The sequence below is a fragment of the Electrophorus electricus genome, chromosome 2, assembly GCF_041902795.1.
Source record: "Electrophorus electricus isolate QZ-2024a chromosome 2, ASM4190279v1, whole genome shotgun sequence".
NCBI classification, from domain to species: domain Eukaryota; kingdom Metazoa; phylum Chordata; class Actinopteri; order Gymnotiformes; family Gymnotidae; genus Electrophorus; species Electrophorus electricus.
In genome coordinates this window covers 43587224-43608407 of record NC_137498.1, presented here as the reverse complement: position 1 = coordinate 43608407, position 21184 = coordinate 43587224, and the positions used below count along the sequence as shown (strand labels likewise).

At 43.2% G+C, this 21184-nt stretch overlaps 1 protein-coding gene across 5 annotated transcripts in view; it reads right to left on the bottom strand.

The window, feature by feature from the left end:
* Positions 1–8061: 8061 nt before the first annotated feature.
* zfpm2b (zinc finger protein, FOG family member 2b) overlaps positions 8062–21184 on the bottom strand; it is a 33972-nt gene continuing 20849 nt past the window's right edge. For 3 of the 5 annotated variants that reach the window (XM_026995721.3, XM_081705606.1, XM_081705602.1), the window contains 4 exons: positions 20358–20454; positions 12453–12659; positions 11612–11836; positions 8062–11260 (listed from right to left, as the gene is read on the bottom strand). In XM_026995721.3, the coding sequence (XP_026851522.2) occupies positions 8865–11260; positions 11612–11836; positions 12453–12659; positions 20358–20454 (2925 nt within the window). In that variant the 3' untranslated portion in view covers positions 8062–8864. The other 2 variants (XM_081705612.1, XM_081705614.1) reach the window with 2 other exon arrangements.

Here is a 21184-nt window from a genome sequence, read left to right as displayed (position 1 = left end):
ACACAGATTAATTTAAATCAATGCTGGAAAGCCCCATATATAGCTGTAGAATGAATCCAGTCACCTAGACATAGCAAGAAAAATGTTGCGTAGCTATGTTTATCCAATCTAAGAAGTAGAATGTGAAATGTTTGTTATTTTCTGTGTGAAAGTCTCACTTTTAGAGATGTTTGATGTGTTTTCATCAGATACCATCCCAGATGACTATTATTACCTCTACAAGAAACAGATGAACCTCAGGTGGGGAGACTAGCTGGGCCTCCATGTTTATTCACATACAACCAGGGTTTGCCACTGTGTGCATGTGTGGGTCTAGTAAATTCTTTCTGTATTAAAACCCCTTTTTTAGTCCAAAGAAAAGGCTTATTAAAAACATGACACCTTAATTTTGCTTTTAATGTATTAAGTATTATTAATGTGAGTGAATATGTATACAAATAACAATATTTTCTTATTCTCATGGTGCTCAGCCTAGTCCCTGGTTATTACGTGATCATTTGTAATAGTGACAGTCTAGTGTCCTCTGGGTGTGCATTGTGCATAATACCCAACACAGGAGTCCCCTGTACTTCACTTAGCCTTTATTTATGTCATCATGTTGTGGATAACCAACTGCAAGCATGCAAGTCCCGAAAACCTGTAATAAATTCTAAGTGACATAAAACACAACCACACAGGTAATGTTTGTTCTTTTTCTCGTACATCTGGTTATATTTTACTTGGCAATAATTTCACATTAATGAGGACACACATAACGTTAGTGAACAGTGTGACTGGAATTGATCTAATCACAGGTGCGCTGGCACGATGTTCTGTGCTACACGTTTGCAATGTCACCATAACGAATTTCTTAGAAGCCGTGTTTGTTGAGAACATGTCTGTTCTGTGGCTTATTCAGACTGCTCACAAACGTTGCCTCCTTATTCTCCTTAAGCAAAATTACCTTTAACGTAGCACAGAGGTTCTAATGTCTGCACTATTTCATTTCTTGGATGCATCATCTGATGGTGATATATACTTGCGACGTTTGAGCCCTCAAAACATCTAAAGTGTTTTTGTATAAACTTCCAATTATCTAGCTAACATTATATTTCTCAGTTAGCAAACATTTTCCACATACATACAACTCGGGATCTGTCTTCGAGTTAATATTAGCTTAGAGTTATTTAGACCTCCTAATAACCAGACATTTTCTCCAAGGACCACACAGGGACTCCAAATATTGACAAAGGCAAAGAAGACCAAACTGGTGAGTGTGAAATATGACGTTTTGTTTGGAAACCTTTGAGATGTTTCCATCAGGCACATCATATCTTTCTCTTCTGGTTTTTGTCAAACCAAAAGGTCAAACTTGTTTTTGTCAAACTCTTCTGACAGTGAAGATACCAACCTCTCAATAATATAAGAGCCAGAAAACTACATTGCAGTTACGGTGATCCCTGAAAGATCAGAAAAATGCAGAAAAAGTCATCACCTAATTATTAAGCACTTTAGGAGTAGCCTTGTGTTTTAGAGCATTGGACTGAGAGATAAGTGAATAAACACAGTGTACACATTAATGCTTATTTCAATAAGATCTCACAATTTATAGTCAATGTTTGCTACAAACCACAGGGTAGACCAGACTTGAGTTAAGAAGGATCATTAGATAGTCCACATCTGTGCGCCAGACACATTTCAAGACACTCAGAGCCTGATACAGGTGTACTGGATGCAAAAATGTGTCTAATTAGGTTTCTGAGACCAAGATTGAGAAACACTGGGATACTTAATTCACAGGTTCATTTGGATTTTTATAACAAACATGCACAGAGTGAAGCAGAAAAAAGTAGTTGGATCACAAGAAGACACAGCAAGTGATAAGCGAAAGAAAGTGAAACGTGAGTTTCAGACGTTTCATTGAATTGCGCTGATTTTATTGATTTATCCTCTTTTACAAATAATGCAATCCCCACCATGGCTTCCAGGGTACTCTGACGATGATGATGATTATGGTGAGGATTAAGATAATCAAGATGACTTTAGAGAGTGCAGTGAGGCCCAGCAGAGAGCTTTAGCCAAGTACTGCCTAGCTTCAATCAATGTCCAGTTTCAGTTTCTTAATTAATACCTTATGCTTTTTTTGATGACAGTGAGATAACATACAGTGTTGCCATCCAAGGTTACCAATGAACGATGGGTTTCCATCTTAAGTCTGGTCTTCCTAAGGTTTCTTCATTATGCCTCAAGGAGTTTGTTGCCATTGCGTTCCTTATTAGGGGTCTACACCTGCTTCCTATAAAGCTGCTTTCAAACAATGTCTGATGTTACAGGTGCTATCTGAATAAGGTCTAACTGAACCAAACAGAAGGATAACAGCAGCTAATGGAGAACCTGCATTTTCTGCTTTCTCCATAGCCCCCTAGAAGCCAGGCAGGTTCTTCAGCAGTCAGGCTTCTGTGAGCAGCTACCGATTCAGTGCATCTTTACACAGGAGAGTGTACCACTATCCTCCTGCTGGTGGTGTACACTCTCCTGTGTAAAGATGCAAGCGGCAGGTCTGAGCCACGTTCCACCCTGCAGTAATGGCTGCATGCTTCCCCTTTGCTTGCACACCCGATTCAGTTCCTCAGCTTGTTATGAAGCCATTCATGTTGTGTATCAGAGCCCAGAGCTGAGTAGTGCATGGTGAAGGTCACAGACAGATCAGTCTGATGCATCAATAACATTAAAACTACATTCTCTGTTTTAATGTACTAAGTATTGTTGTGCAAATTGTCAGAATGAGATTTTCCTTTATTCACAAGTACTTGGCAGGTACAGGAATTTGCTTTAGTATTATGGAAACTACTCAGCAGGGTTTAATGCTGACATGGGTGCACTGGTGTTACAACTATGGCATTAATACGTAATAAATACATAGATAGGCAAAAACACAATATAATTTACAATATGTAGATAGTAAAATTAGGGATATATATTCAAGGATCAGAAAAGAGTAAACAAGACTCAGTGAGTTGTCATATTTGCTGATTGACCATGTATTTGGTTGAGAGTGTATTGATATTTAGCCTGTAGGGGGCAGCGTGCATGGTACCATAAAGATTCCTCTGGGGAAGAGGAAGACTCCTTTGACAATGACAGCTCAAACAGAAGGTACTGACCATAGAACAGACATTTGGTTCTTCACTGAAATTTTGTCTTGGCAAAATGTCCCAAGTTACCTTGGCTTCAGACTCTGATCAAGCCTTGATTGGTAAGACACTTTCCCTAGATAGACATTCTATATTCTGCTGAAAAGAAAAGCCATTGGTGTGTTTTTCATTTGACTATCAGTTCTGAACCTGACTGCTCTATCCATCAGGTGTTTTCCTAGGTTAGCAATCAGTAAAAACAGCATGAGGACTGACAGAGACCTCGCTGATGACGTTACGCTGATAGGCCAGTCAGTGAGTCTGGCCCAGTATGAAATTCACTTCACACTCAAGGAAAAGGACTTCAGAGGCTCAGTGTGCCCTTCTACTACCCTTCCCTGCTGTGCTCAACCTCGACAGTGTTGGAGGTCTGGACAGCCATATCTTTACCCTGAAGGAGATGATAGTCTTTCCTCTAGTCTATCCTGAGGTCTTTGACAAGTTCAAAATCCAGCCTCCAAGGTTCTAAGAGAGACCAAGATAGGCTTAAATAGATTACAAAATGCAACTTACAGTGATGAAAATAACTAGTGGAGTTTTGTTGTATTTTTAATACTAAGGAAAGTTAATATTAAACTTAAATTAGTTCAATACTAATTATAGTTCAGGGAATACCTATAAATTATTACATTTCCCAAAATGTAAACCGCTCTCCTCTGGCTCATGCTTGGCTTGAGCAGGGGCTGTCATTTCCATGGTCCTCCTAGCACAGGGAAGACGCTGGTGGCCCATGCTCTGGCCAACGAATGCAGTGACAGACAGAGTAAGGTGGCATTCTTCATGAGGAAGGGAGCAGACTGCCTGAGCAAATGGGGAGTGAGTCAGAGAGACAGCTCTGAGTCAGCAGCACATCACCAGAGGAAGTAACACACTATCTCACACCTACACCTCCAGTGGTGTCACCATTCACTTTAGTATTAGTCACCTAGTTGAAGAATGTTGATACATGGCAGAATGTGGTGCTGATATAAGTACCCAGTGTTGCAAAGCTTTCAGGATGAGCTCGTTCCAAGACCCTGATCTACACTTCCTCTGGTGTGAATCCTGCCCCTGCGGGTGTTCAGCGAGGCTAAGAGGACATGTCCCAGCATCCTATACCTCCCCAATGTCCAGCAGATGTGGGAGATTGCCAGCAGCTCCCTGAAAGGCTTGTTCCTCCAACTCTTGGAGGACGTCCCCTCCTTCTCAGCCATCCTAATGCTCACCAGCACCAGCGGCTCCCACGACCACCTGGCTGAGGAGGTGAACCTATATACACCTGCACATAATATACCTGCATCTGCACATCTATACACATCATACACACACACACACACACACACACACACACACACACACACACACACACACACACACACGCACGCACACGCGCACACGCGCACACGCACACACACACACACACACACACACACACACACACACACACACACTGCCTAGTGTCTCCTTGGTTACCTGTCTTGTGTCTTTGTTCTGCTTTGGTTTTGTTTTGGTAGTTTTATTAGTTATCAGCTAGTCATTGTTAGTCCACCTTACTCAGTGTATTTAAATCCTGTGTTTGTTGCTGTTAGTTGGTCTTTGTTAATGCATGCCTCTGTGTTCTCGGTTCATAGTTGAATATACTGAGCCCTGTCAAGTTTGCGTTGCCTGTGTTATCGTTCCGTGGTCCGTGTTGTACCTTCAGTAAAGCAGCCTACTGATAGAGCAGTGACTAAGTGTGTTAGAACTGTAAAGAAGCTCTCACACCTGTTTTCACTCACATGTACAATCATCTATAAATAATCTTTTGTTTCAGCACCATTTCTAAACTCCATCTGTTATAGCATCTGTTGTGGATCGGTTTGGTGGGTTGATGTTCACTCCACTGTGTGTGTGTGCGTGTGTGTGTGTATATGTGTGTGTGTGCGTGTGCACACCCCTCTGGTTCAGCTCCAGGCTCTGTTCCAGGTGGAGAACTGAGAAGTATTCCATGTCAGGCTTCCCTCACATGAGGAGCAGAAGAAGTTGTTTGAGAATGTCATCCTCAATCAGGCCGCCAAAGCGCTTCTGTCCAAGAAGAAAGCGTGTCAGTGCCAAGTCCTTCTGCAGGATATGAGATAGATTCTCTAGGTTACAGTTTGAAGTATTTAGGGACTGTAGCTCATGTTTTTTATGCAAATTATATCTACTTCTTCCTGCGTGATGTCACTGGGAGTTTGTCCCAGGACAGGTGCTTCAAGGCTTTCACCAAGCTTGTTGACTTCGAAGAGGTTAGGACCAGTCATCAGCCTAGATGCCATTAGATCTGCACCAAGGCACTTGTTTCACATTTGGAATGCAAAGTATGCCAATGTATTCAGTACATTGCTGGTGTAGGTGTTATCAGTAAGCACTGCTTTAGTGATGAGAATATCTTGTTGGTTCTGCCTCACAGCTATATAAACATAGTAGATCTCTCCATGCTGGTTCTTACATGCTCTAAGGTGCCTGACTACCTCACGGACATAAAGCAGCCTATGGATCTCGCCACTGTGCTTACAAAGATCGACAAGCACAAGTACGTCACGGTGAACAAGACGTGGATTTGATCTGGAAGAATCAAAGACACAAAGAGGCTGAGTAATTTTTCAGCTCTGCCACATGCTTAAATGTGTCATTTCAGGTCATTACATTCTCTATCATTCTCTACCCAGGTCATTACATTCTCTACCCTCTACTGAGCCTGACAAATATTCTGTGTGCAGATCAGCAGATTCGTCATCATACGTGTACGCTGAAGGACACTGACCTTGCCATCATCAGGGACAAGCTGGATGAGGACTTTGAGAGGGTGTGTGAACAGATCAGAGAATCATGCAGAGGTGTCCAACACACACACACACCACAGGAGCATTCACATCACAGCCCCAAAGAGCTGTGTACTACAGATTTTCCACCCTCCTGTTATCTTCTAGTCAGCTGTTGTGACAGTGTTGCCAACCAGTTTTATTAATTGTTCAATAAACTGTGTGTGTTGATAACATCGAGTGCCGGGTTTGGATTGGAACATGTTTGCATGTTGCATTTGAAGGTTGCATCTCATCCAGGTTTGCACCATCCTGCTACGAGGTGGAGGAGCGAGACTCGGAGGTGGGTGAAGCAGAGAAGCCCGCAGCGGAAGCACCACCCACTGCCAACCCCCATGTGCCAAACATAAGGAGCTCCTCCACGATTTAGGCTCCAGTTTAACCTGGGGGTACATGTAGTTTCAGATGCAGGCATTTAGAGTGTATTAAGAGATAAGATAGAAGAGATATAATTATATTATATGAGATGTAATTACCTAATTACCATGGAACAGTAACACAAATGTACTTCCAGCTGTGGAATTAGATGTTTTTGTCTTCCTTATCCCAACATGGAGAAAGAAAAGACAAACAAGCAAGCACAGATACTCTCATGGAATCACAGAGTCTCCCTCCCTCCCCCAACCCAAAAAATTAATACATGGATGAGTGGCGTCTTAGATCTTTGTGATGTTCTTAGTAACACTGAATGCATGTTTGAATAGACCTCTGTGAATGGCCTGTTACAAATGACCATGTGTGTAGCTGATAACTTGCATTTAGTAATGATTAATATTCAAACCTATAAGGCTGCAGCTCACGTTTAACTCACACAGAATAGAATTTCACAACGCGGCAGACTGGGGAGCACAGCGGGCTTTCACGTTTTCTCTGCTTAAAACTGACCTGCCTCAACTCCTAAAAACGCAACAAACCCCCGCCAAAACCATAAAACACCACAGCACAAAGACAGGAGACCATTTTCACACAGATAAGAAACACCCCAAATGGGTTTGTCTAAACTTAAGTCTTCCCTCACCTTTGACCTTTGACCCCACGGGGAAATGCATTGGCCGGACGACCTGCACAGGCAAGCTCCATGTGCAGCAGCAGCTGGTTAACGTGGACCAGTCGCTGAAGATCCTGTCCCAGAAGACACCACCGGTCACTTTGGTGTTCAAGGTAAGAAATTCAGAAATTAAGTTCAAGGTAAGAAATTACACATACAGAGCTGGACACCACATCAGACATGCTTTATCAAACTTGGCAAAACATTGAGGAAAAAAGTGAGATTATCTCAAAATTTCTGTTAAGAAGAATAAAAAATGAGAAGCATTTAACTGGACAGATAAAATAAATATAAAAGCCTCGCAGGTCAGTGGAGCTTAGGAGCACCTGACGGATACTGGTTATAACACGGTTATAAGACATTATTAACGTTATCAACCCCTTTATCCATCTACTGAGACACATGCCGGGCTGGACTTGTTTCCCTCAGGAGCTCCATCAGTGGGTGGTGGTGAAGACAGAAGAGACTGTGGTGTTTCAGATAGAGAAGCTGTATGCCATCCTCTGCCATCGCATCTACAGACACTGCAGATGCCATGACAACGGTCAGCTAGTTTAGGTAGGGATGAGGCTACTGCTATGTGTGTGCTGACCTCTACTGTACACCCTCTGAATTACTGTTTTAATAATTGTACTGAATATCATACAATTACTGTTTTAATAATTGTATGTAAGCATAATGCACATTGATGTCATTGCTTTGCACATCATAAGTACTTAAACAATTTTTGTCTATGAATGAGACCATGAATGTAATAATATAATTTCAGTATGCTAAATATTACTGATATAAAAATGAGATTATGAAAAAGAGGACATGTATGTATTTGAGATAGCCAGCAGGGAGAGCAGTGGCAATCTGTGCCTACCAAAACATCTGATGTCTGCAATGAAAGGGAGTGACTGGTCCTAAGCATTAAAGGTACCCTGATAATATTATTACACTTCAGGGAAAAGCACATTATAAATATTGCGCAAGTAAAAAACAACAACTAATAATATATGCATACACTCGGTCCTGAGATTAGAATTTTAATTTAGATGCCACATAAAATCAAAATGTCAAACATCTGGAATTTCATTCCATACAGGTACATGCATAGCAACACTTTTTTGACAACATATTACTTTTTTCTATTGTGAAGGTTACACTGAGTCATCTTTTCAAGTGTAATTCCCTTCCCTTTGTGTCCAGCAAGACAAGTAAACATTTTCACAGACAATTTCAGGTGTCCAGTTAAAAAAAAAGTCACTCTTTCGTAATACTGCTAATGGCTCAGTTTTTTAAAAAGTATTGCATTAGAAGCCGAGTGTTAAAAAGAGAGACCAGAGAACCAGCAAACACATACAAATACTTATAAGAAGAATTTTGCATAAGCAAAAAAACAAATAAAATGTTTGTTTATAAATAAACATAAATAACAGCAAGGATAAACTAGAATCTACATGTATTGACAATTATGCCTTTTTCCAGAAGAAATGCTGAGTATTTTATGACTGCCGACATGATCAGCTCTGCAGTTTGCGGTGCATTAGTTTCCCATTGAATTCTTATGCTGCCCACACTTGCAGCCTTTGATTCCAAGTAAAAGGAAAAGAATTCTTATAATTATTTCTCACAAATCTGTATTGGTTTACTGCTAGAAATATGTTTAAAATAAATAAATACATCACAGAGAGGCCAAAAAATATTCCACACAAGACTCTTTCAACAAACATTTCAAAATTCACTATTAAACTGCAGAAGGATAAATCTCCTGATTTGATTGTCCGTGTGCAGGTGTGTAAACGGGCACGGTGCACTGAGTTGGGGGGTTAGTACTCATTTTACATGCTCTGTGGTGTGGGCAGAGCAATAGAACTTCTTGTGTGTTATAAAATTCGACAAGTTATTAAACTGGATGTCACATGGACGGCAGTATTTGACATTACCCATCGTGGATATGGGTCCGTTCTGACCTCTCTTAATGCTAGAGGAAAGCTCGTCAGTCTTGGATGTGGGCGATGAAGAGCTGCTCTCATTAGGTTGGCAAGAGCCCTCGGGGTTTGGTGAGATATAAGTACAGTGGATATCTGGGGCGGGGAGGCTGTGCTGATCAGTTCCAGTCTCCCCTGGCTTGTCTTCAAGCTGGAGGGTGTCTTTTAAGGACAAGGCCATGCCCCTGGTTGTGATTTTCAGGTTCTCTGCAGCATTAGCGCTAAGATGGCTGCCATCGGGCATGGGTTGGTCCTTTTCACCCTCGCTGCCCTCATTAGGACTCTGCCTCCGCTCGCTTTGGGTAATGAGCATCCCTGTGGCGTAGTCGGCAGGTTTGATCTCATAGTATGGCCAGATCTGTTCATCCGCTCTCATTTTCTTTGCAGCACCTGGGTAGCCCTCCAGAGACTGCATCCTGCACTCATTTTTTATGGAGGATTGCTGCTCTTCACCAGATGTTCTGATCTCAGATGTAGTCCCGGCATGTACTGGGGTGGTACTGACATTCTGAACTGGATGCTCAAAACCAGAATGTTTGCTGGGCTTTTCTGAGGTGGCGTTTACATTTCCAGAACTTTCTTTTTTGATGTTTGGAACTTTGCTGTCCAATGCAGCACTTGGACAGAAGTTCTGTTTGTGGGTAAGGTAATCCTCGACTTTATTGAAGCTCATTTTGCAGACCACACATTCATGGTAGTCCATGAGCCCTTTAGCCGGAATTGAAATGTTGCCAAGTTGTGGCACGCATTTCTTACTGAGATCTATGGGTGCATCTCCTTCTTCTTGGGCTATCGCATTGCACTTTGACACCAGGGCTGATTTTGTAACTGTCAAAGAAGGTTCAGGGTGCTTGGGAACTAAACCCTGGATCATATTGTACCTCTGATGACACTGGTCCCTGAGACTCTCCATTGCATCCTGGGTCAGGTAGGACCCATTCACACTGAGGATCCCCAGGTAAGTCTGTGGTCCCATTTGCTCCTGATCAGGACCTGGTATCTCATGCACCTTTCTTCTTTTACGAGCACGCGCTGACTTCTGATTGGCTGGTGATTTGTTGCCATTTGCTCGTTTTGTGGGCGGGTCATGGCGAGAAGCGCAATAGTATTGCTTGTGCACAACAAACGTTTCGTGACGATTAAAGGTGATCTTACAGGCATCGCATGTTGTCTGGCTGGGGTCCATCTCACTCTCATGCGAGGACATTTTTGGACTCTTTGTGTCCAAGTGCATGGCATTGTGTCTGTCCTCAACAAAAGAAGGTGTTGATGCTTTTTTAACCTGCACTGGAAATTCGTCAGGAGCTTTTCCACCTGATATGAAAGGATCACAAACAGAAGGGATGAACTGGGTGGAATCCAGACCTTTGGCCTCAGAAGTCTGGCCAGCATTCAGCATGCTAGCTAAACTGCCCCCACTCTTAGGACTCGTCTGAAGCTGTGTGTCTGAAGCTTTTTCCAGAATGCTGCTGTAATCATGCGGCTTGGCCATATGCTGCCAGCGACTGTTACAGTAGTGCTTCTTGTGAATTAAATAGTTGTCAAGATTGCTAAAAGTGATGTTGCACTCAAAGCACGTTGCTCCCTTTGAAACCAGTGTGCTGTACATCATTGGTGGGTAACTGTTCCCGCTGTGACGTAGCCTGCGATGGACCAGCTCTGACATTTTGGCCAGTATTTCAGATGCTTGTGGAACAGCAGTTATGTCCTGTGAGAAAGGGACGTGGGGCATAAACGGTGGCATGGGAAACGCTGGGCTCAAATGGTGCTGGATAGGCGAAGAGGCCAAGCGGGGGCTGGAAGGCTCTGACTTCACCCTGGTGTAGGAGAAGCTAGCCCTACTTCCTGAGTTGACCTCTCCCTTCGTGGCTGACAGTGCCTGTTCACAGTTCTCCTGTACTTCGCTCTGAGCCACGTCCTGGTGCACTGGACTTTCTTGGATGTCCTTCCTGCTTGAGATGCGGCCACACAGCTTGGGGCTGTGTGTGCCGAGGTTCTGAGCATGCTCTGTTTCACATTCCTTGGCAGGCCTGCTGCTCACGCCGCCATGCTTGTGCAACTCTTGATGCTTGGTCAACTCTCTGAGCGTCTGGAAAGTGAAATGGCAGTGGGTGCACCTGAGTCCCGCCTGAGACAGGTGGGACAGGATGTGAGGCTGCAGAGCTGAAAGAGTGTTGGCTGTGTAGTCACAAATAGTACACTTCAAACTGCTTCCAGCAGGTGTCTCCTCAGAGTTGAAAGCTGGTGAAGTAGCAAAAACAGCAACAAAACATTTCCATTATTGATCACTGATCCAGTCTGCTCTAATCAATAATGAATCATTTTTATCATTTGAATCTATAATGACAGACTGGCCCAGCCTGATCATGGAATGCACCTATACTGCACATTTTACTAATTGCTTTACTGTAACATATATGCAGTTTATCAGATAATTAACAGGCCTGCTGTGAGGTTTAAAATGGTATTTAAAAGGTTAATCCAGTGCTGTGAAAAACTGCTTTTTGATTTTTTATACTTATCATGACTCAGACATTTATGTTAGGGTGGTCCCATGCAGAAGCAGAATTCCCATCTCTTTTATCTACTCACCATTGTGTGTAGACAGATGCATTTCTAGAGCATGTGAACCCAAGAAGCTCATATTGCATTGTGGGTAGGTGCAGAGGCGTGGCACTTGGTGGCTCATGTCCGCCTGCTTCTCTGGCACGGTCTCAGACTCCCTCTGTCTCCCGCTGCAGTAGTACATGAGGTGGGCCTGCAAATTACGCTCACTTCTGAACCAGATCCCACACGTCTTACAGGGGAATATGTCTTCTGCAAAATGACAACATAAACAAAAAACACGTTTAGATTATTGTTTAGAGTTTAAAACAGGCATGGATGAACAAGCATGTTATCATTTAAATTTTTGATCAATTCTAACATCAAACATAATTTTAAGCTTTTGCTAAAGTCTTCTATGTAGGCCATTACAGTGATAAAGGGTAAGCAAAAAAATTATATTGAAAAATAATATAGCTTGAAAAAAATAAATAAATAAATAAATTAATTATATATATATATATATATATAAAATTTACCCTGTTATTTACATTTATCTCTCAAGGTTCTCAAGGTTTCCAGAGAAATAGCAAGTTCTTTTATCAACTGTTTAAGCAACAAAGTAAAATGCTTAAGTAAATGCTGTTTAAGTAAAATGCTACCTATACTACCACTACAGTATGTATAGGTGTGTGTGTGTGTGAGATATATATATATATAGTGTGTGTGTGTGTGTATATATATATATAGATAGATATGCGCGTGTGTGTGTTTGTATGTATATGTGTGTATATGTGTATGTGTATATATATATATATATATATATATATATATATATATATATATATATATATATATATATATATATATATATATATGGTGCACTCACTGTTGACTATGGCGTTGGGCAGGATGGAGGCCATGGCAGCCTGCTGAGGAAGCAGCTGGATGCTGTGGAGCAGGCGGGCCGGGTGTGTTCCCTGGGCACAGGTATCAGGCCCCAGCGTCTGGAGCTTGGCGCCGACGTCCAGTGCACACACTGCCAGCTCCTCACCCTCCATCATGTTCCTCGTCGTGGAGCACCACATGTGTCCTTCTAAAAGAGAGATGCTGTCGTTGCCATAGGAAGCTTTTGAAATGCTTGCCACTTAAAAGTAAAAAAAAAAATTAATGACATTTTCTGACACAAGACAATGGCAGTATGACAAAAAGAGAAATCTTTAACCAGGAATTCACAGCATGTCTTTGAGTTTACCTCTATTCTGAATTCTTTAATGTTTTTATCAATTAGTTTCATAGTTTGATTAACTGGAGCTGCTTATTTTCTATTCCTTCACGTTTTCTTGAAAAGTTTTCTTTATAATGCAGCTTGTTGGTGGATCTTCGGATATCTGGTAACCTAAACTACAGAGGTAACTTGCATTGTAAACTTGGAAAATCTGTGCGGTGGTAAATGAAAAAAGAAACAGCAGTAATAATCCTCGCCTGTTCTTTGAACCCACACACAATGCACAGCTCTAAGTACATACATGCATTAGTTCCTTTGAAGCCTAGAAAAACAAGCAAGGAATGGTTGAAAATTCCCCCCTCCCCAGAAAAATGGAACAGACATCTTGGATAAAAGTGCAGCATTATCTAATTGAGGAGGCATGGATGAAACATTCCACTGGAGTCCTAAGAACAAACTCATTAGCCAGGCAAAAGGGAGAGGAGCTTTGTGGCCAAGATAACATTTATCTCTGTAAATGACAGGCTCTCTGTCTCTGCTTCATCTTCCACTGAGGGGATTAAAGTTTTAAATATGACTATTTACAAAAGTCTGGAGAAAGAGATAACAAGCAGAGCCATGATACTACGCCACTAAATGGTAGAATTAGGACACGGGCTAATTGGGACATTGGACAAGGAAAACGAGGCTCACACACTGTTACCTTTCAGGGACAGGCAAATGCTCCCTGACAGTGTGTCACACAAATGGAAAAAAAGTGACCTGCAGTGCATCCCACTGCTTCGGTTAAAAGGCTTGCAATTGGAAGCTCTGTGTCCTGCATGCTGCTGCTGTGTGGCTGATGAAGGGAAGTGTCGTTTATGTCCATTATGCCTCACTGCGTGAGGACAGGAGCAGGTCTTCACTCAGCACTGCACTCCACAAGCTTATTAATGCCATCCCCACGCCAAAGGAAACACCCAGTTTCTACAAAATGCTTTTTGAAATCGCCAATAGACATTTAGAGTGGTATTGAAGTCCCTCTGAGGAGGTGAGCCAGTGCCAGCAGGAGCAGCAGTGTGCTGAGAGATAACGGGGCATGGACAGCCATGCAGCGACCCTGCTCGGACGGGGCCTTGGACGCCAGCAGCTCGGAAATGCACACGAAGGAAATGCAGATGAAGGGGCCGTCCCCTCTGCCATGCGCCCATGCAAGGTCATGTCCTAGGCTGCGGACACGGAAGTGCTCTCTACAGCCGAAACCAAACAAGTCTGATTGGGTTTATTAAACTGACCCAAAGTGGTACCACTCAGGTTTTCAACACTCAAGAGCTTAATATACAGAGCTTTACTTGTACATTAATTACCATGTTACCTATATGTTTTGTTTAGGTAAGTTAAACTGAATAGATATTAACAAACATGGAGCAGTAATCTTCACTGAATGTCTCTGCAGCCTGTTCTTGTTCCTCTGGTATTTAATTCTTGGCAGCAAAGCCCATCGCCACTGGCTCTCTTACTGTTTGTTCTGGCACCAATCGCTGAGGAAAACACAAAAGAAAAGAATAAACAAAATGCACGTCTGTTGCCTCTCTCTCTCTCTCTGTCTCTCTCTCTCTCTGTCTCTCTCTCTCTGTCTCTCTCTCTCTGTCTCTCTCTCTCTCTCTGTCTCTCTCTCTCTCTCTCTCTCTCTCTGTCTCTCTCTCTCTCTCTCTCTCTCTCTCTCTCTCTCTGTGTGAATTATGGCAAATATTTGGTTCAGTCGACAAGTTTTCTGACTCATCAGAGCTGAAAAGAAAACAGAGATTTAAAGCTTCTGGGCACCCGTACAAAAAGCTGCAAGGAAGTATGAGGCTTAGGGAAACTTTACGCTAGTGGAAAGCATATCTTTGGAGGAACCTCATCTAATCAAAGAGTTACAGCATGCAGTATGAGCTGGAGACAGTGGAGTATGGCAAGGCTTTGTCTTTTACTGCAGGCACAATGTGCTGCCTGTGAGGTCTCTGTGCTCTGGATAGAGTGATTGTCCTTTGTGAGCCACAAGGGGGCACTCTTCTTGCCGAATGACTGTAAGGAATTACAGTACTGCCAATACTAAGAGTAGTGTGTACTATATATTGTGTATAACCACTGTTATTGTTGTAATGTACATACTCTTAATAGTGTTTTGTTCTGTATTATTTAATGACAGCATGCTAACAGTTTCTTCACAGTTTCATACACACAAGGTTTAAGTTACTAAATCGCGAATACAACCAGAGGATTAAAACACTTCTTTCACATAATAATAAACCGGGTATTAGGGTACAATGATCTGAGTTTGATAATATTTCATTTTTAAAACCCTGAGCTGTTTCTTTTCTGTGTGATCAATGTCTATAAACAGTGCCTGCTTACCCTTATTGATCCTACTCCAGCCTGTCAACTCCTTATGGATCCATTTCACATAATCATAAACATTGATTGGTTTCAATGCTAAAAAATAATGAAAAATTACATTTAACGTTTAGTGCTAAAGCTCTGGTGTGATCTGTTTACACAACAATTATACACTGACACACACACACACACAAACAAATACAATGTACATGTGAACAGTTACAATTTTTTAGCTAAACTTTAGCAATTTTATCAACATTTGTATAATTTATAGAATGTATATATATTTTATATATTAATTTTAAATGTTTAATTCCAGTCATTGCTTGGTGTAAAAGACAAACATACTAATGGAAGCACTCATGTCAGAGTATGTCCTAGAGTACTCATATCAGAGTATTGTCAGATTGTTCTTCTCACTTGCCATAGTCACCCTGTGGGAATTACCAGCAGGCTGTAGTACTGCTCATTTTAGCAGAATACACCATCATTTAGCAGAATTCATCATCACACCCTTCCAGTGGGCTCTCACACCACTGGTGCCCTCAAACTGCCTCACCACAGACACATCAGGCTGGACACATGCATTTTCAACCCCTAGATGTGGGTGTGATTCCAAACACAGCAGCCTCAACAATGATGTGTGTGTGTGTGTGTGTGTGTGTGTGTGTGTGTGTGTGTATGTCTTTTCTCCTCCTGCTCCAGAAATCAAAGGCCTGCCTGTAAGCATCAGCCAGGTGGAGCAGATCGCATGTGCCTGACCTGCTGTGGTCTCAGCACTGCCGGCCAGAGCGGAGACCACCACCCAGACCAAACCCCCTCCACCATCTGCCCCTCACACCTGTGCCCTGACAGATCTATGGGCCTGCACACTACATCAAACACACACCCCATGAGGCACAGCCAGGTATCTGTGTGTGTGTGTGTGTGTGTGTGTGTGTGTGTGTGTGTTCATCAGGGGCAAGAAATTGGCTGGGGTAATGAGGTGTGATGTTTTGTGAATTTTTGTATATTCATGAATTGACATTATTTTCCAGCTAAACTGTGACTCTGTCTCAAAATTGAGCAACCTTGGTTTGACAGTTTTGCAGAAAAAAAAGGAATATTGCAGCTTTTCCAATTTTCAGAATTTGAGCTTTGGGAAATGACTCACTTTCCTGACAGCAATTGGTTGGACCAGCATGGGAGCCCTAGCGGTGGATCCTTCCTGGCTGGGTGAACTAAGCTGCCCCTGAGTGACAGGTCTCACCCTCTCTCCCTTTCTCTCTCAATTTCTCTCTCTCTCTTTTTCTGACCCCCCCCCCCATCTCCCTCTCTCTCATTTTCATTTCATTTGTTCTCTCTTTTCCTCTCTCCTTCTCTCCCCTCATTTTTCTCTCTCTGGCCTCATCCCACTGCCTCACCATCTCTCTCCTTCTCTCCCTCTGTCTGTCTCTCTCTGCCTCTTTCTCTCTCTCTGTCTCACTCTTTGTCTCTCCAAGGAGATGGCCTTCTGGCCTGCACAGCCTCTCACCAGCAGTTTGCCTGGGACATCAGCACAACACAGCATTGACTACAGTATCTCCAGCAAAGGCTTTGAAAAAGAGAATTTAGGAAGGATGTTCCACACACACACACACACACACACACACACACACACACACACACACACACACACACACACACACACACACACACACACACACACACATGGCTGAATACATGTATATGTGGAACATTCACACCCAGCCCCTCGCTGTAGTCAGAATACTCCTCCACCCAGCTTGTCGTAATGAACTGTAGCATCTGCCACTTCACCCCGCGATGCAGCCGCTCTCTCTGATAGAGTCTCGGGCTGTTTATTAAATGATGGAATTTGGCTGTTTCACGCGAGGAATGTTATCAGGCAGAGAACAATCCTACTCACGGTTTCACCCTCACGGGTTCACCCACACGCTCATTAGACACAGCTTTTTTAAAATCCAGAAGTTTCTTATCAAACGTGACACCTGCATATCTGAATAGCACTTTCCTCTCATACTGGCATGTCTTTGGGTGAGCAGACTCCAAGGTGCTTTGTGGAGATTAAGAGGCGAGAGGGAGAGAGAGAGAAAGAGAGAAAGAGAATGAATGCTTATTTTATCATTTGGCGGGTCTGGACCATATCCAAGAAGTTTTTGTCTTGTAGTTGTAATTAGAAAGCCTTTTAAGCGATAACAGCTGGTATAGAATATAACTATGAAGAGAAGCGAGTGAATTTTGGTTGAGATAGTGCCCCCCCCCCACACACACACACACATACACTCCCATCACCCCCTTATGTTGCCCCTCCATCACAAACACCCCTGTCTTCTCTTCTCCCCAACTAATTTTCATACAGTCGTTTTGCTTCAAAAGGACCAGCTAGCCAGCTGTCCGCTTCACAACTTTATGACTGAAGTCACTTTGTTTGCACTGTATGCCTGTGGTTCAGATCCTCACCATTTGCAAGAGCACATGTGACATTGTCAATCCAGAGGCAGGGCCAAGGTCCTCTAGTGTGACCTCAGATTCCTGCTTCAAAGAGACTGCTACAGACTGGACCAGGTCTCTCACTTCCCTCACAATGCTAAGGCCTTAGAGGCGGATCACCCGCCATGATTGACACACCATGCAAATCGCGTTATTATCTCCGCCCACAGATCTACCCTCTGCCTGGACCTCCAGGAAAGTGAGACTCCTTAACTCATGCTTCTGGGGAACATTAATTCACAAATGATTGGTGCAACACAGCTGGGCTGAACAGTGAGACAAGCTTCATCTCAAGAGATAAGTAATTCAAAAGAACAGGCTACTGTGAACCAATATCCTGGTCAGAATTTCTTTTGGATGTGGACCAATACAGAAAACTCTGTTTTATTTCTCAGGATGCTCCATTTTTCCAGGTAATGGGATAGAGGCAGAAAGTAGGTAGATGGCAATGAGGGAGAGATTGGGAGAAAGAGTGTAGAGATATCCCACAAGTGAGCATTTCTGCAGGGGGAGGATTATATGTGCCTGCTTCTCTACCTTAGAGCACTGCCCCCCAACTGGATTCAGGAAAACTCAATTAAACTTTGTCTCTGACAAATTCATCTATACTGTATATCAAACACAAGCGCCTAGAGCTAGTATGCTGCTAAAGTTCCCCTAGCATGCTAATGTTGTCCTAGTGCTGTGCTAATGTTGCCATAGCATGGTGCTAATGCACACTGTCCATGAAAGTGTTTTTACATTTGAGAGCTGGAGGTGTTGTTTGTCTCTCCACATGTGAGGAAAATGTCTCCTCTAAACCCAAAAGGGAATGAAAGCGCAAACTCCCAAATCAAAGCACAAACTCCAAAACCTAAGTGCAAACTCCCCAACCTAAGCCTCCTGTAAGATATCTGTTCCTGTTCGCAGAGCTCAGTCACACTGGCTATTAAAGTCTGATTACTTTGATCTCAGTCTAATCTAATCTCATTCCAGTCTGATCTCACTGTATAAATATTATAAGGATAAGCAGCTCATGCATTTTAGGGCAGTTGGTTATGTTAGTTTTAGGGTTAAGTTGGTCAGTGTGCTTGATAAACAGAACTGAAGGCCAAAGTGTAAAATGTAGAGGGCACATAAAAGAAATGTGTAAACAAAACAGGCAAACCCAGTAAATTACAGTGCTTTGAAAAACTGTTATCCACCAAACTGAGGAAGCGATGTGTGATAAGTAGTACTCCCTCCCTGACCCCCTCCAGTGACATGCTGAGATGTTTTTCCCCCAGTCTGGCCTAAGATTCACCTCACCACAGCAACTCCTCCTTACCTTTCATCACAGCTGCAGACAGCCACAAGTTGTCAGATAGCAGTCCGTCAGAGAGAGAAAGAGAGAGGGAGGAAAAGGGAGAGGGGCAGAGGAAGAGAGAGATGGAGAGAGGTAGGATGGAACAGGACTGATGAAGGGAGGGAAGGAGAGAGTAGTAGAGGAAGAGATGATAAAACAGGCTGCAGGCGATGAGGGCAACACTATCTAATGACTGGAGTAGAGTGATGCTCCTGCTTTCTCCTGCCGTGAAGACATGCTGGACCTCTTAAGCCTCGTCACCTCCTCATCCAGCCTTCTGCCGTGATCAAACCAGGATTTACAGCACCTCACAACATCCAGCATCTTAACAATCTCATATATTTCTCCCTATGAGCCTGACGTTTCCAGTCTCGACAGTCACTCAAGATAAGCTAAAATCACTCTGACTGGATTGAGAGCAAGTATAAAACACATGCTTAAGATTTTTACCCCCTCCTCCTTTCATCCACCTCCCCCCTCCATCTTTCATGCTCATGTATTTTCCCAGCTGGAGAGTTGAGCTGTGCTATGACTGTCACTCCTTCAAAACGTCCATTTGGATAGCTTAGACTGACGTTTTGCATTAACATGCATTGCAGGGGAAAACTCTCTGACCTGAAAAAAGAACAGGAGTTGTAATTGGCATTGAATATAATGAGGGCAAAATGGTGGACTCCTAAAATCCCCTCATAAGCGAGGGTGAGACCTACATGTGCAGTGTATTTCAGAAGCCATCTGCCGATGTCAGTTATTCCGCCATCTTCTGGAGATATCCAGTGGCCCTGCCCAGTCAATTAAAGACTCGTGAATATTCATGAATAGCTTCCCACTGAAAGGCCTTCAGTTCGACGATGTTTAATTAACTGCAATCACAGTGCGGCCCGCTGGCAGGGAGGAGTCTTCTTGAGGGCGTGCCGCCGTTCCGCTGCATGAATAACGCAATTTGACATTGCTGGAGATGTTTGGCTATTATCCTGCCCTTCTGTTTCTCTTATGTTCTCTGATAAAAGAATGCTAACAAGCCCCAAATCTACTGTCTCCACTGGCCTTCCCACGCAGCACATGGAAACGCTCCTCCGCTGAACTTGCACGTTCTGTAAGTAGATGACTCAATTCAGCTGCAGCTGACTTAACAACAAAAGGATAGGTGGAGTTTAGGAGGAATATCAGTCTTGGAGGTGGGAGGAAGAACAAGAAAGGCAGACAAAGTGAGAGAGAGGGCTCTGAGCACTTCTTTTACTACCCATGTGGGATCTGCCATCTGTTACGTGTCTGCATGGCACAGGAGATTTTAAGGCACAGAGTTTAACACGGATTACATGGGTTTTCTTTTTTTTAGGGTTGAAGGTTAGTCTGTGCCTTGCTGAGAGAAGGCTGGGTCACAGGGCTCTTACCTTTACTGTAAACCATGCAGTTACTCTTGGGGTCCTCTGCACTGACCCAGGACATGGCCATCAGCCACCGCGGACCCCCTCTCAGTGCCGGGACGACCTGAGAGGGGTACAGAAGTATTGTAATATTGTCTGATTTAGCTGTAACACACTTCTATGTGTTACACAGGTCTGTTTCAAATGTAACAAAATTGCCCCCTCCCATCCCCAAACAAGTGAATGCAAAGTGTAAGTGTAAGAACTCAGGAGGGGAAACCTGTAGTGATTGGCTTAGCTGCTTCAGCAGCCTACTTCTGCCTGGCTTTGTAAAATGTTTCTAGGAGCACATAAAGGGGAGTAGGCAGACTGCACTCAGGTTCTCACTGCATTTGCTCTTAGAGGTCACATTGTTAGTGACCTCTCTGCCCTTCAGCCTCTGCCCCAGATCAGATCTGCTCAACTGGGGTCCAGCTCTCACTGGAAGGAGTGCTGAGAGCTGGGCCCCAGCCTCTGAGACTTCTGCATTATCGCCAAGAGGAAAAGACACACAGAGATCCCACAGCTCCAAATCCAGGTCAGTTAGCTGTGGAGGAGAGTCTCCTCTATCCCTCACACAAAGTCTCTCCATAATGTAGATCACAGGCACAACCCCGCTGATGGACACAATCCCACAAAGAACCTTTTAAAGCAAGTAGTTAATAAGTCAGAAGTCAGTGACTCTAACTGGTAAAAGCACTTTAATCTTAGATTGTAATGCAAGTTGACATTGGAATCTGTGAGATCTTTCTTAGCCACCAGGAGTTGAACTCTGCTTGGCTAGACAATAGAAGGCTGCTCCATTCCCATCAGGC